Raw genomic sequence first — 15,764 nt, forward strand, 5'->3', positions numbered from 1 at the left:
TTCTGGATAATTCATAATTCATTTTTTATGTGACCAATACATCATGAATTAAATTTCAGCATTTACTGATGCATTATTAAAACAGCAAATTGTGTTAACATTAGGAAATGCACTGTGAATGTGAATGAACTAACAATGAATAACTAAATCTATCATGTTTAAAATATATTGTAATAATCAGATAAATTGGAAATTAAAATTAAAAATGGAGTAAAACTAGAACACCAATATTTACATGTGTCTTGATTCTTTAATGCTAAACAGTTTTGACTATTTATGTGCAAAATATGCTTTGCTGGTTGCCTAGTGAAGCTCAACACTATATTTATTTAATCCCATTGTGATTAAAAACAATGTCCTTCCATAAAAAATCTGTTAATTTCTAGACATTAACCACATCTGATGTGTAATGAATGCTCCCTTTCAATTTCAAGGTCACTGTCTTATAACAAGAATAGAATGGCATGAATGAATTGTATTCCAAAGCAAAGTATAAAAAAAAAACATTACAATTGCACACCCACACACCTTTTAAAATATATATTATTACATTTACATTTTTATTGAAAGAAAATAAATTTAGTTTTTAAAGATTTTAATAACTACAAATCTTCTGCAGTTATGCTAATTTAGAAGGAAACATAAAAAGAAAACTATTTTTTTTATTACTGGTCTACAGAACATTTAAAAAAAAAAGTTAAAAAGGGCTCATCAAAAAAACATGGTGGCTAGTAAACACTGAATCAATAGGTGAATTCAACTTGAAGCAGCGCCGCGCAGAATGATCAGTGTGTGACATTAAATTACCACAAGAGCGATAAGAGAGCAGATAGAGCTTTATGCTTTTGAATTGCTCTTGGTGTACATGGATGTACTGTACTGATCATTCTGCGCAGTACTGCTTCAAGTCGAACTGACCTAATTGTTGATTTGTCAATGTTAACTGACAAATCAGAATCACTTTTGCATCAGCAATTAATGTTGAATTTTTTTTTGACAAACCACCATTATTGTGATAAGTGTTTAGTTGGGCTTTTGCTTCTTTTTACTTTACTGTTGTATAGGTTAAAAAGTAAAGGTCCTAGCACTGAGCCTTGAGGAACTCCATATTTCACTTTTGAGCGATATGATACCTCCTCATTTAGAGCTACAAACTGATAGCGCTCAGATAGATATGATTTAAACCATTTTAAAGTGCTTCCTCTAATGCCAACATAGTTTTCTAGTCTATCCAAGAGAATGTTGTGATCGATAGTATCGAATGCTGCGCAAAGATCTAATAGCCCTGATAACGAGATAAAACCACGATCAGATGATAGAAGCAGGTCATTAGTAACTCTAATGAGAGCAGTCTCAGTACTATGGTTTGGTATAAATCCTGATTGGAAATCCTCGCAGACACCAGTTGTGAGGATACTACCTTTTCTAGTATCTTTGATAGAGATTGGTCTGTAATTTACTAAGTCTTTGGGATCAAGATGTGGTTTCTTAATAAGAGGCTTAACTACAGCCAGTTTGAAGGTTTTCAGCAACCAGGCTAAAATTCTGGATGAATCGCCTATAGAAGTTGGCGAACCCCAGGAACCGCTGCAGTACCTTCCGAGAGTCAGGGGTTGGCCACTTGGCTACGGCCCTTACCTTGGCAGGATCAGCTTTAATCCCCTCCGCTGAAATAACATTCCCCAAGAAAGTGCACCTGCAATGAGGGAAAAAAGATGAGGATATCTTCAAGGTATACAAAGACATATCTGTTTACCATGTCTCTCAACACATCATTGATCAGGGCCTGATAGACAGCTGAGGTATTGGTAAGCCCAAAGGGTAAGACCCAGTATTTAAGGAGTGTTAAAGGCTGTCTTACACTCATCCTCCTCTTGGATATGGACCAAATGATAGGCGTCTAGTTTAGTAAAGACCTTGGCACCCTGTAACAACTCAAAGGCAGATGACTTCAGAGTTAGAGGATACCTGTTTCTAATGGTGATGTCATTTAGACCTCAATAATCGATGCAAGGATGCAGGGAGACATTCTTCTTAATGACGAAGAACCCAGCACCAGCAGGAGAGGAAGAGGGTTGAATGAGGCTGGCATTTAAGGACTCCTTTATATACTTGTCCACGGCCTCTGTTTCAGGACCAGACAGGGAGTACATATGCCTCCTAGATGGAGAAGTGCCTGGAAGGAGATTGATGGCACAGTTGGCTCAACACCAGATGACTCGAGCCAGTCGATCTTGCTTCTCTTTGCCAGTAAGACGACGGCGTCCCATCTGCATGGGTTCCGGGTCCACTGTAGGAGGTGAGGAGGTGAGTCCAGGAGGAGCGAGCAGTCCACTGCTGACGGTGGTGTAGACGCCCCTCCAGGCGCAGTGCCAGTTCCACTAAGGAGTCAAGATCACGAGGCTGCTAATGGGTAACAATGTCATATTGGATCTCATCATCCAGCCCCTCCAAAAACCTAGCCCGCAAAGCAGTTTCATTCCAGCTTCAATGGGTGGAATGCTGGCCAAGGAGAATGCCCTGTTGTGTCCTGACTTGGTCTTCTGCTGAATCCATCTTGGTCTGACCGTTTTGTCAGGAATGAAGAAGGATTCAGTTGCAGTTTGAACTCAAGTCTCTAAACAAAAACTTGACTGGGGCAGAAGGCCGAAAGACGTAATTACAGGCAGAAAAAAAAAATGACAGGACCAAGAGAACAGTCAATAAACGAGCCTGCAATCACTCCACTAGGCAGAGAGGGGAATCAGCACTCATAGGGCCTGTATCCAGTGCTGTTGCAACATCACGTTTTTTTCTCCACGTTACTTTCTTAGGATAGAATTTGGTCTGCATAGTATTTTCTTATTGGATGAAGTGAACACTTTTCAACAACAAGGTTCACCAGCCTTTGCGTTTTCCAGTGTTTTTAAGCAGAAGAAAAGGGTTCACTTCGTCCAGAGTATCACCACTCCCTATACAAAGAGTATGCAATCTGTGTAGGGCACCAAATCTCAGGGGGGCACATTCCAAGTTGCTTGAAAACAACTTTTTATCCTACCTATCAGATTTTCCTATCAGAGCTCACAGAGCAAGCATACGCTGATATTGCATAATTTTTGTCATGCTGATCAACACGCCTATATTTTTTTACTACTCATGCTTGGATTTCTACATGTAAAGTAAGTTTTATTATACTTACCACACTCTCACCTCATGTTTGCAGCTGAATACAAATGATCATAATTGATGAACAAACAAGGATATATCAAGAAAAAATACATCAGTGCAATCCAGAAGCTCATGCATCACATTCAGGTTACTAAATTCATAACCCTGTGACGTTAGTAACACGTTTTAACGTTGATAATTTCACCACCAACAACAACGCATCTGATTTAATACATTTTAAGTCATGGAAACTAAAATATTATATAAAAACAACAAGGCAATATATGTGTCACGATACTGTGTGTTCTTCCCCCATGTGTCCTCCTTGTCCTTATTTGGTCTTTCCTGTTCCTGTCCTCATTATGTGTTAGTTAGTTTCCACCCATGTCAGTTCACCTGTTTTAGTTCTTACAGATTGTTTTCTCATGTTTAAAAACCTGTTCTGTTTAGTCCTCATTGTCCTTTCTTAAAGTATGTTATGTGTTCTCCAACGTATATGTACGTCGTGTTCATTAAACCCGATATGTTTTTGTATCCCTATTCGCTTTCTGTTCCTTAAACACATTATTTTACAATACGGTATATGGTTTAAATATGGTTTAATTGAATAACATTGTTAAAATATGTAATGTAATACAAAATTAACAATTTACATTATTACAAATGCCTACAAAGGCTCTTAGAATAGAGACTAGTGCCAGAACTTCACCACAACATTGAAGTGACTAGCTGAAAGAGAAGGTCTTGGCTATGTACAGTAAATCTTGTTCTTTGATACCAAAACTCTGAACTGCCACTGAATGAGTTTAGAGGCTTTCTCGACCTATTTATACATGGATGTCCCGTGCATGACCAGTTATACCACTGGCCATTTTGATGTCAATGATTTTAGAGTTGTCTTGGCTCCTAAGATCTACCCCTAGTGTTGGACATTCAACAAAACAAAACATATTAATTAAATTATGGCCAAATATTTCTGGGCTTTTTATTTGTTTGTATTCTTTAAAATATCATGTTTTTTATGTATTTGTTATTTTTTTTTTAATATATAGATGGCGTCTCCAGTGACTGCAAGCAACTTCACGGCTTTCTCTATTTTCACCATGAAATCAGGCATGAATAACACAGAACAAGCTCTTTGTGAACTCCCAGCGAATAAGGTTTTCATATTTGCATATTCGCTGCTGTTTCTCGTCAGTCTGGTGCTGAACTGCATCATGATGCGGGTGTATTTCTGTTCAAATCAGAACATTCAGTCTAGTGTCACAGTCTACATGAAGAACTTGGTCGCAGCTGACTTCTTCTTATGCATTAGTTTACCTTTGCGCATTGCTGCCTACGCCAATAATTCAAGCATAATGACCAATATTCACTGCAGCTTTGGAGCAACGGCATTCTTTTTAAACACATATGCAAGTGTTCTCTTCATGGACTTTATCGCTGCAAACAGGTATGCAACTCGTGTTTGTCATTAATTAATTTCTCAGCATTTTTCTTTTCCAGAAGCATTATTTGCAGTGGTGAAAACTGTACTAAGACATTGTACTTAAGTAAAAGCATTGCTACTTAACTTAAATTTACAGTTAAATACCATAATTTAATTAATTCTTATAATGTTAATACACCGACCTATTAAAGTATTGAAATCTGTTTTGTAGCTTTGAAATACAAGGCTAACAACATTAGATGTAACACACAACTCTAATAGACATAACTGATAAGAAAAACTAAGAAGAGAAGAGATCAGCTTCAAGCAAAGAGACACATCTCTGATGCAATAAAGCCACTCCTCCAGTTCGTATTGCTAAAAAATTAAAGGACACTAGTATCTTCTAAAAATCTATTTTTTTTTTAATAATAATTATATATCCTTAATTCATTACACAAGCCAGCTTAGTTTAACAGTAATTAAACATTTATTTTAAATGGAAATAAAAAATATAGATAATATCTAAATGTGTTTAAATTTGAGTTTAGATTTGTAAGTGTTTTACCTATAGTAGACTTTCTCTTTCATCTTGCTGTGAACATTTGTTTAAATTGTTCATATTCTTCAGTCTTTTCATCTTTGGTTATGAAATGACTTTGCCTTAGTGATGAACTGCTGTTGTTATTGAGAACAGAGGATAAGATTTTGATGTTTTATTGGTTAAAATGATGCCGTTATCATGGTTTAGTGCTAGCTTTAGTTATCGCAGTAGCAATACATGTTCTGTTGTAAAGCAGAGAGATTGATACTGGAAATTTTTAGCGGTGAGATACTAAACATGAGCTCGTCCTGTTTATATCCAGGCTGGTGATAGCTTTTTTGTAGTAGCTGTTGTTTCGTATGTATGTGTTTACATATAAAAATAACTCTTTAGTGCTTTTAGACACACGCAGACGTCAAGAATATGAATAATGTCAGCATATGAATCTCAACAATGACAATCTACAAAATGCTTCATACTGCAATGCATGACTAACACGGTAGTAAAAACTCCCATCATGCACTGCAGAATAATAAAGAAGTATTGTCACCACTGTTGAGGATCATATGATGAATCATGTCCAACAGCCAAATAGAGAATGTTAATTCTTCATAAAAAACATCTCAAATCAGACTATTTCCATCGAACACTTTTCTCTAGACATGCATAGTGAGAAGAGAACAATCGAATATTGTACAGAACACTGCAGAAATATTTGCATGAACATACTGTAGGAGCATTTAGACAGATCAGAGATTATCCCGTCCCCTTCTTTACAAAAATAATTGTACTCCTCTAGGTCTTCAGGGGCTCAGATGTCAGGAATAAATGGTGATTGTTATATTATAGAAAATAATGGATTAATTAATGAAATGGATTAATTTCCATAATTAAATAATGGAAGAATAACGGGTTGCTTATTCATGTACAAATAAGTACAAAAAAATTACAAATAAAATGTCAAACAGTCATCACCTGATTAAATTGTACCAATATAGAATTGCGACTTCACAAGTGTAGCCTATAATTTAGGAGAAAATTACAAATGGCATGAAATTCGAAAGCTAACAATTGAAATGTCAGTCAATAAAGGTCCCTGCTGATCAGATTTGTATTTTAATAATGAGGTCCGAGTTTAAGAATAGCTATGCTAGATCTCTGTCTCTCTATTCCTCAAAAAAGAATAATTATCAATTGAGAATTTGTTATTGTAATAATAATAATATGAGCTGCAAGATGATGCATTTGTTATTTCTGTATTGTTTTTTCAGGTACCTAAAGATTGTACGGCCAATGGAAACTAACGCTCTGCAGATGGTTCATACTGCCCGCTATATTTCTGCTGCAACTTGGCTGTGCTTGTTATCCTTCTCCTCCATCTACTTGATCCTCTTTCTACAGAACTTTTGGGATCAAATGCCTGATGCGTTTACCTGTGAATCAAGGCAAAATATCCCACTCAGTGTGACCTACAAAAGTTTCCACTGTATGACCTTTGTGAGCTTCATCGCTGTCCTCATATCTCTGATTCTGCTATACTGGAAGACTCATCAAAAGCTCAGAGAAGTTCAGATCTCTTCCCAGGTCAGCTTCGGAAGCCGAACATTCAAGAAGTCTAAGCACAACATGTTAGTGCTGGTGGTCATTTTCTGCGTGTGCTTCGTTCCCTATCAACTGGTGAAACTGCCATACATATTCACCAAACCCTTGGTGCATGACTGTACAGCAGCCCAGCCGTTCTACATCCTGAAGGAGCTCACCATCCTACTCACAGCACTAAACGTCTCCTTGGATCCACTTATTTACTTTTTCTTTTGCAAGACCTTCAGATCCCAGTTTAATTTTAAAGGTCATCTACCTGTCTGTAAATGAGGATTGGATGTTTTTTGTATTATTTGTAATGTGCTTCTTTGTTGTTTTGCAGTTGTCAGAGAATGAATACCTTTGGCAAAAGAAAATAGGTGTAAAACAAGTGAGTTTGCAGTGAATTTTCTGTTTCACAATTAATCAAATAAAAAAAAAAAACCACCTTGGCATATTTATATTGCGGTGCGTCTGACTTATTTGCATAGGTAAAACAACAACAACAAATTAGAATTCTAATATTAATTATTGGCAGATTTACTATACTTACTATACTATTTATATTTTTATTATAAAATATATGTTCTATATATAATATATATAAGAGCAGAGAGATCGGATATGTAACGAAGGGTCAAAGACAGTTGGATCCATATGCGACAAGGTTTATTCGTGGTCAGGCAGGCAGGGTCAAACAGGAGCAATTGGTACAATACAAGGGAGATCCAAAAGATGTAAACGATAACAGGGAAAAGGTCGGTAGGCAGGGAGAGAACAATCAAAGAACAAACACAATCTAAGTCAGCAACAGGCAATCAAACACAGGAATAAACGCTCAGAATTGCAGCCGAAACAAACAAGACTTCGCATTGAATGTCTGTGTGGCAGTCCATTATATAGGGCGTGGTAATGGGCAACACCTGGCAGGGCTAATCAGCCCAAGTCCTTGACGATCAGTACTCGGGTGAGAGCTCCCTCCGGTGGTGGTTGGAGAGAGCCACAGAGGTGCTGTTTGTGACAGAGCCCCCTCCCTGCGAGCGGCTCCGGAAGCGAGGGCGGTTCAACGCCGAGGTATTCCACGGGGTCTGGGGGCAGGTTTGTCAGGATGGTCGTGATGAAAGGTAGCAGTGAGTGCTGGATCGAGAATGTCTCGAGCAGGTATCCAAGACCTCTCCTCAGGTCCATAGCCCTCCCAGTCAATGAGATACTGCAGCTCCCTGCTTCGGCGCCGTGAATCCAGGATTTCCTGAACCTGGTAGGCCTCCTCGCCGTCGATGATTAAGGGAGGGGTGTCGTTCGCAGCGACCTCATCCTGGTCCCTCTCTCCTCCCGGACCACCGGCGGGTTTGAGCAGCGAGACGTGGAAAGTAGAAGCAATGCGGTAATTAGCAGGTAGATCGAGATGGTAAGAAACTAGTGTAACTTCATTAATGATTTTGAAGGGACCCACGTACCTTGGACTTAGTTTCTTGCAGGGCAGCCGGAGGCGGAGGTCCCGGGTTGATAGCCAAACTCAATCGCCAGGTGAGTATTCCGGTCCATCTCGGCGACGACGGTCCGCTTGTTCTTGAAACCTTTGGACGAGTGGGAAGAGTTTTGCTGGCTGCCCATGGCGTTGAGACAAAACAGCGCCAATACCCACATTTCATGCATCAACCTCTACTATAAACTCCAGGTTGGGATCTGGGTGATGAAGTATTGGGGCGGACGTGAACCTTTCCTTAAGCAGATCGAATGCTTGGATGCTGGCGGGTGACCATGATAGGGGATGTGATCTCCTCTTGACCAGAGAGGTGAGTGGAGCGGCTATGATACTGAAATTGCGAATAAACCTCCGATAAAAATTTGAGAAACCCAGAAACCATTGTAATTCCTTGACTGTGGTAGGGCGAGGCCACTCCACGACTGCTTTGACCTTGTGCTTGTCCATCGTTACCCCCTCTGGACTAATGATATACCCCAGGTAAGCCACTTGAGTCTTGTGGAATTCGCATTTCTGAAGTTTAGCGTATAGTTGGTTGTCAATGAGGCATTGCAGAACAGTCCTGACGTGATTGACATGAGCATTGAAGTTATCTGAGTACACAAGAATGTCGTCCATGTAAACGATGAAGAATTGGTTTAACATGTCTCTGAACACCTCATTCACAGACGGACTGTTTGCGAGCCCGAACGGCATAACGAGATATTCATAGTGCTGGGTGTTGTGGAGAAAGCCGTCTTCCATTCATCTCTCTCTCTGATACAGATCAGGTTATAAGCGTTTCAGAGGTCTAACTTCGTGAAAAACTTGGCCCTGCGGAGTTGTTCCAGGGATGCTGGTACGAGTTGCAGCGGGTTGCGGTATTTAACAGTGACCTCATTCAGACTGCGATAATCAATGCAGGGCCGAAGGCTTCCATCCTTCTTCTTAACGAAGAAAAACCCGGCAGATGCTGGTGATGTAGAGGGGCGGATGAATCCCTTGGCCAGTTCCTCCTCGATGTAGGATTTCATAGCCTCCGATTCTGGTTGGGAGAGACACGACCACGTTGAGGAATGCATCCAGGCATGAGATCAATGGCGCAATCATACGGACGATGAGGTGGTAGTTGGGTTGCACCTCTCTCACTGAATGCAATGGCTAAATCTTGATATTCAGCAGGAAGTTCGGGTAAATCGGGGACTTTTTCTTCAGAGGGAGGTGGTTTGGAAGGGGATAGATGCAAGGGGGTGTTTAGGCAGCGCTCGTGGCAGTTTGATGACCAATGTGTTATTTGATGATCGGCCCAGGATATGGTGGGGTTGTGAGTCTCAAGCCAGGGTAATCCAAGGATGATGCAATGTTTGGGAGAGTGAATCACAAAGAAGCGGATTGATTCCGAATGGAGAGGGCTTGCTTGAAGAATTAGGGGTTGAGTGACAATTGACACATTTCCTGGTCCGAGTGGACGCCCATCTAGCGCCGCCACTGCCACATGGGTTTCGCAAGAAACGAGAGAGATTCCGTTAGATTGAGCAAACGTTGTATCAATAAAATTGCCTGCGGCTCCTGAATCAATGAAGGCTAAGGCAGTAATCCATGTCCCCTCCACTTTTAGTTGAACATTGATCTCGAAAGAGTCAGAATGAATTTGGGGTCTCACCGAAGAAGCTTGATGGCGCTGAGGACATGTGGGGCAAGAAATTCGTGTCCGGCTTGACCACAGTAAATAGTTACAAAGAATAGATAAGTATCGTGATGAATTAAATGTGCAGTATGCTGGACAGTAGATTAGCCTAGATAAACTATCCATTTTCGGAAAGCTGATCTTGTCTAGATGTGATTAAACTCACAGTAACACATGTCCCACCTTCCTCTAGTCAAAGTCAAGGACAGTTCCTGAAGTTCCTGAATTTCAGGCCTTGCCCTATTTGCCAAGTCAAGAACCAGGCCATCAGGAATTGTCGCAGCACCTGCTATGCAAGCCTTAGCAAGAATAAAAAGATGGAGGCCAATCTTTTTATGAGACCAAAAGTTTTCTTCCAAATAAATGGTTTACAAAAAAACTAAGAATTTGCACCAATGACAGCCTATTCATATTTTTTTTACTTCAACACTGGGAGGCTGTGTAGAAATATTTATTTTCCAAATGTTATTTTTTCTGACTTTTATCAGATAGGACAGTTAAGAGTGACAGTGAGTGGGAGAGAGGGTTGGGGTGCGATGTGGAAATTACCATTGATCAGGACTCGAACTGGCTTCAGTTAGATCTGCTTATGATACGTTTGATATATATTTCATTAACATGGCTTGTCTAAAATACCCTCAATTGACTTAGAAAAGATCGCTTTGTTTAAGAGAATTAATTTTTTTTGTAAAGTGAATTAATGTAAAAAAAAAGTTAATTCTGAAAGCAGTTGTCTTTTGACAACTTTGTGTTTTTTGAAAAACAAACTAAATATATGGGTGCCCTTCATATGGTGAATTTAGTATAAAGATCATCTTAAATGAAAAACACAATTTCCATTGTTTATTTCTATTATTTTGTTCTCCCTACTAAGTAACAGAAAATAATTACAGAAAATAATATAAGAAAAACATTTAAATGCATTGTATTTTAAATCAGTATGTGTATTTTTATGTAAGTACTTCGGAGTATACTCTGTTTTACAGAAATTTGTCTTGTGCATCACAGTGAAACCACATCTTGTAGATAGTATATGTATTTTTTATTGTAATTCTATTTTTCCCCATTAACAAAATAACCTAATGTGTTGATGTCTTCAAGTTTTTGCTCAACTATCGTTGTTTCTGTTTCAGTCAGATGTCTCGGGATGAGGTTTGCTAGTCACACCACACATCGGTGCCTCAGACTCTAATACTCTTAGTTCTCTTTTTATTTCAACATAAAACATAATGATATTTTTATTAACCCAACAGCCTCCTATTTGGTTGTTAACTGAAACATTAAAGAAATTTCATTTAATTAGTTAATTTAAGTTTATTTAAATTAAATATATATCTTTACACTATTAAGTTTAAACTTATTTTTCTTTATGTCACCTAAAAAGGGGCTTGAGAACTCAAGTGACTTCAACTCGAAAGAAAAATTCACCCGAAAATGGAAATTCTGTCATTAGTTGCTTACCCTCATGTCATTCCACACCTGTATGACCTTTGTTCATCTTCAGAACACAAATTCTGATATTTTAATGAAATCCGAGAGCTTTGACCCTGCCATAGTCAGCAAGGGTCCTACCATAATCAAAGTCCAGAATTGTACAAATGACATCAGTAAAATAGTTATGTAAAAAGTGACATCAGTAGTACAACTGTAATTTTACAAAGCTACAAGAATACTTTTGGTGCACAAAAGAAAACAAAAATTACGACTTAACAATTCAGGTCATTGAGCGGCTGAGCTGACTAGCAATGCATTGATTCTAAGAGAGATTTCACTTTCTTTGGACATGACTTTCACAAATATACATGACTTGTCCTGAATGACAGACACGGGTAATCACTCGCGATCAGTTGATCACTCACTCATTCGCTGTCTGTTCAGGCTTAAGTGCAAATCTAATGAGCATCTGTAAAAAAATCAACATGGTACACATTGTTTTCATTACTAATATTCAGTCAACAGTCTAAGCAGACTTCCCTCTCCCCAGACACTTCCTTCAGCTCTTCCGGGGAACACCGAGGCACTCCCAGGCCAGCCGAGAGACATAGTCCTTCCAGCGTGTCTTAGATCCCCGGGGCCTCCTCCCAGTGGGACATGCCTCCATTAGGAGGCTTCCGGGAGGCATCCGGAACAGATGCCCGAGCCACCTCAGCTGGCCTCTCTCGATGTGGAGGAGCAGCGGGTCTACTCCAAGCTCCTCCCCAACGACTGAGCTCCTCACCCTATCTCTAAGGGAGCGCCCAGTCACCCTATGGAGGAAACTCATTTCAGCCGCTTGTATCCAGGACCCAAAGCTCATGACCATAGGTGGGTCATGGGAGCCAGAGTGCCTGATAAATTTGCAAATTTAAAATTGCTGGCTAATGCTAAATATATGAGATTGTTATTAGTTGGCACTAATGATGTTCGACTTCACCACTCGAAAAGTAAAATGTCAGACAATACATATCAGGACCTACTCATTATCAAAATCATACCCTAGTTTGAATACTGTCACATGGAATTAATGTTAACGGTTTCGCAGCAAATTGGAGATATATCAGAGCATTTTCAAGTCTTGTGTGCACTCCATATAGCTAAAACTCTGCACCTTGTTACAAGTATGGTAGAACCATCACTTCCACCACAAAAGACTGCTTTGTAAGTTATCCTCCTGATTTATCTGAATGTTGCTCAACGTAATCCGGTGACCAAAGTCTTGGCAACTGGAAAAATGAAAGTTGTGTATACTTGTATAATTTTGAGATGTTGCCAGTAGAAACTGCGACGTCATGACCAGTGTTGGGAGTAATGTAATAATATTATACTTACAATCTCAGTAAAGTGCGTTAAAACAACACATTTTAACCCAGATTTACTTGTAAATATTAAGACGAATTTCTAGCCCTAACTGGTTTTAAAATGTAATTTTAGCAGCCCCTGATAAGGGTCACAGACATACCTGAATGGTTGAAGAATACGCTACAGTGCTTATTCAGAAATGTGGACGGAGCACCTGAAACGCATTTATATATTCAGTCGACTGAAAAACTAGGCTACCATCTTCAAATTAATGCTGTTGAACAGAATTTACAGAGCAAACAACTAGCTAAAATAAGCTAACCTCATCAGCAAGGCTAAAATAGAAGCATTGTTCAGTCTGTCAGATGCGTATGAAAAATACTGCATGTATTTTGTTTTTAGAACTATCCCTTGCTGGTAGAAAAATTTATATAATGGTGTGATTATTTAAATTTCCCAGATAGCACACGTACGTCTGCAAGATGTCTGTTAAAGATCTCTTGATCTGGAAAACATCTGTTGTTATTTTGTTATTTTGAGATTACCTTTATCAATTAATTGGCACATAATGTGATTTAGATTGAAAAAAAAAAACACTTAACAGTAAAAAGTAAAAAAAATTACATTATGCTGTAGATTTGAAGACCTACACAGTATACCATACTATACCATGTTAGCTTTCATACTAGATTTATTATAAGTGTCTGACAGAAGAATTTGCTTTTCTGAGGTGATGTATAAAACAAAATTATTGAACTCTGGAGTAAGGTAACTGTTAGTCTATTGATCTACCATGGCACCTGGGAACATCAGCTGCTGCATAGGAGAGGCGATTCTGTAATTACTCTCTGTTTTGGAAAAGTCTTTTAGCTGTGGAACAACTGCAAAATGTAAAGCACATCTTCCTGGTTGGAATTGCTTTCATAAATCTAATAGCCGTACACTTTATAGTTAACAAAAATTGGTTACCCAATTTTGTGTTCGTCAGCAGGCCCACACATAGTCCACAATTATGTGCTAAAAAGCTCTCTGATTACTGATATGGGAGACAGTAGAGCAGGTGGAATTACCTGATTTGGCTTTCCGACTAGTTGGCAATTATAACAAGCATGCCAGTACTTTACCACATCCCTTTTCAGTTTTGACCAGAAGAAATGCCTTAAGATTCTAATGTAAGTTTTTGTAACTCCTAGGTGACCAGTCAGCTGATGATCATGTGCAAGACATAAGATATGTTGAAGATAAGGAGACGGAACAAAAACTTGCTATACAGCATTTCGCACAAAATCATTATCCGTATTTGAACAACATTTTCTCATCAATAAATAATTGACAAACATATGCACAGTTCATGTCCTTAGCCACATCAGATACCAGAATCAAAAGAAGTAAAAAGAGACTTGTTCTCTTGGGCAGTATCAATTCTTTCTTTCACAATTTTAACATATCTGTATCAAACACAATTATTGTGGGACTCGCTGTGTTAACCACTTTTTGCTTTTCTGATGATATAACAGTATCCATGATTTTCTCAACAGCAAGAAGAGGAGAATATGTCAAAGACAGCAAGAAGTGAGACAGCTCAACCACATCACCCAACTTGCACAAATGGGCACAAGTAACAATGCATACCTTTTCTCCTGCCAGGTAATTACCAAAAATAAAATCAATGACAGTTCCCAGGGGTGCCTCTGTGTCTACTGTATAAGCCTCTGGAATGAGTTCATAAGCTCAGAGAATGACAGATTTCATGCACTCGGATTTCAAACTTCCCAAAGACAAAGTTGGACAGGGGTTGGACAATGAAACTGTAAACTCCTGACAATAATTCATTAGTATATTATAGGGCCTCCTTTTGCTGCCAATACAGCATTAGTTCGTCTTGGGAATAACAGATACCAAGTCCTGCACAGTGACCAGAGGGATTCTTCTAGCAGAATAGTGGCCAGGTCACTAAGTGATGCTGGTGGAGGAAAACCTTTCCAGACTCGCTCCTCCAAAACACCCCAAAGTGGCTCAATAATATTTAGATCTGGTGACTGTGCAGGCCATAGGAGATGTTCAATTTCACTTTCATGTTCATCAAACCACTCGTCACCAGTCTTGCTGTGTGCATCGGTGCATTATTATCCTGATATACTGCATAGCCTTCACTTTCCACATCATCCTCCAGAATGGTTTGTTAGTCCTTGGCAGTGACGTGCCCATCTAGCACAAGTATGGGACTAGGGAATGCCATAATACTGTAGCACAAACCATCACTGATCCACCCCCATGCTTCATTCTGGGCACGCAACAGTCTGGGAGGTACGCTTCTTTGGGGCTTCTCCACAATGCTGCTGGCACCATTGAAACCAATGTTTGGCAGCTGTGGTTTTATTTTTTTTGGTTACAATCCAGGTTAGCACCTGGACACCCCTTTCAGACCGCTTCCTCTTGCATCCACAGTTACTCCTGTTGATGTGGTTGGTCCTTCTTGGTGGTATGCTGACCCTGGAAACCGTGGCTCTCGATACATCACAAAGATTTGTTGTCTGGGTCACAGATGTTCCAGCAAGACTTGCACCAACAATCTGTCCTCTTTTGAACTCTAATATGTCCCACATAATGTTGTGTGCATTGCAAACTTTTAAACAAAACTGTGCTATTACTCTGATAATTCACTCTCTTACTGGTGGAATGTGCAATCAATGAAGATTGGCCACTCAAATTTAGCCATTAAACCTCCAACACTAAATTGGCCAGTGTTTCATTTTCACTGTCTAACCCCTGTAGATCAAAGTGCCTTGCCAAACAACTTGCAACGCAGAGGTAATGAGCAAGCTTCCCTAGGCTATGAAGGGAAGCAGCAATTCAGTGCATGAATTCCTTTTCCAACAATGTATTTTACATTTGATCTGATACATCTTTAACTCTGTCATCACTGGTGTACTTGTCTTTGTGGTTTTTTTTTTTTTTGTGGTTTGTTTGTGGTTTTGTGGTCTTTTGAAATCAGTTTATTTTAGTATTTTATATTAATACTATATATTACAGTATGTTTGCATTTACTGAAATACATGATTTGAGCACTTTTTGCACCAAAAGTTTCCTGCCTATCATTGCCTGACTTAGTGTAAAATTGTTGTATATATATTCT

At 39.1% G+C, this 15,764-nt stretch overlaps 1 protein-coding gene across 1 annotated transcript; it reads left to right on the plus strand.

Annotated features, from left to right (window-relative positions):
- The first annotated feature begins 6,410 nt into the window (after positions 1–6,410).
- Positions 6,411–6,989, plus strand: LOC122359412 (P2Y purinoceptor 14-like). The gene has a single exon (XM_043259706.1). It carries the CDS (start codon positions 6,411–6,413, stop codon positions 6,987–6,989), a length of 579 nt encoding a protein of 192 aa, XP_043115641.1.
- Positions 6,990–15,764: the final 8,775 nt, after the last annotated feature.

Source organism: Puntigrus tetrazona, chromosome 15 (assembly GCF_018831695.1).
Source record: "Puntigrus tetrazona isolate hp1 chromosome 15, ASM1883169v1, whole genome shotgun sequence".
NCBI lineage: Eukaryota > Metazoa > Chordata > Actinopteri > Cypriniformes > Cyprinidae > Puntigrus > Puntigrus tetrazona.

Coding starts and splice junctions, on each gene's coding strand:
- LOC122359412 (XM_043259706.1), top strand. CDS start 6,411: ATGGAAACTAACGCTCTGCAGATGGTTCATACTGCCCGCTATATTTCT.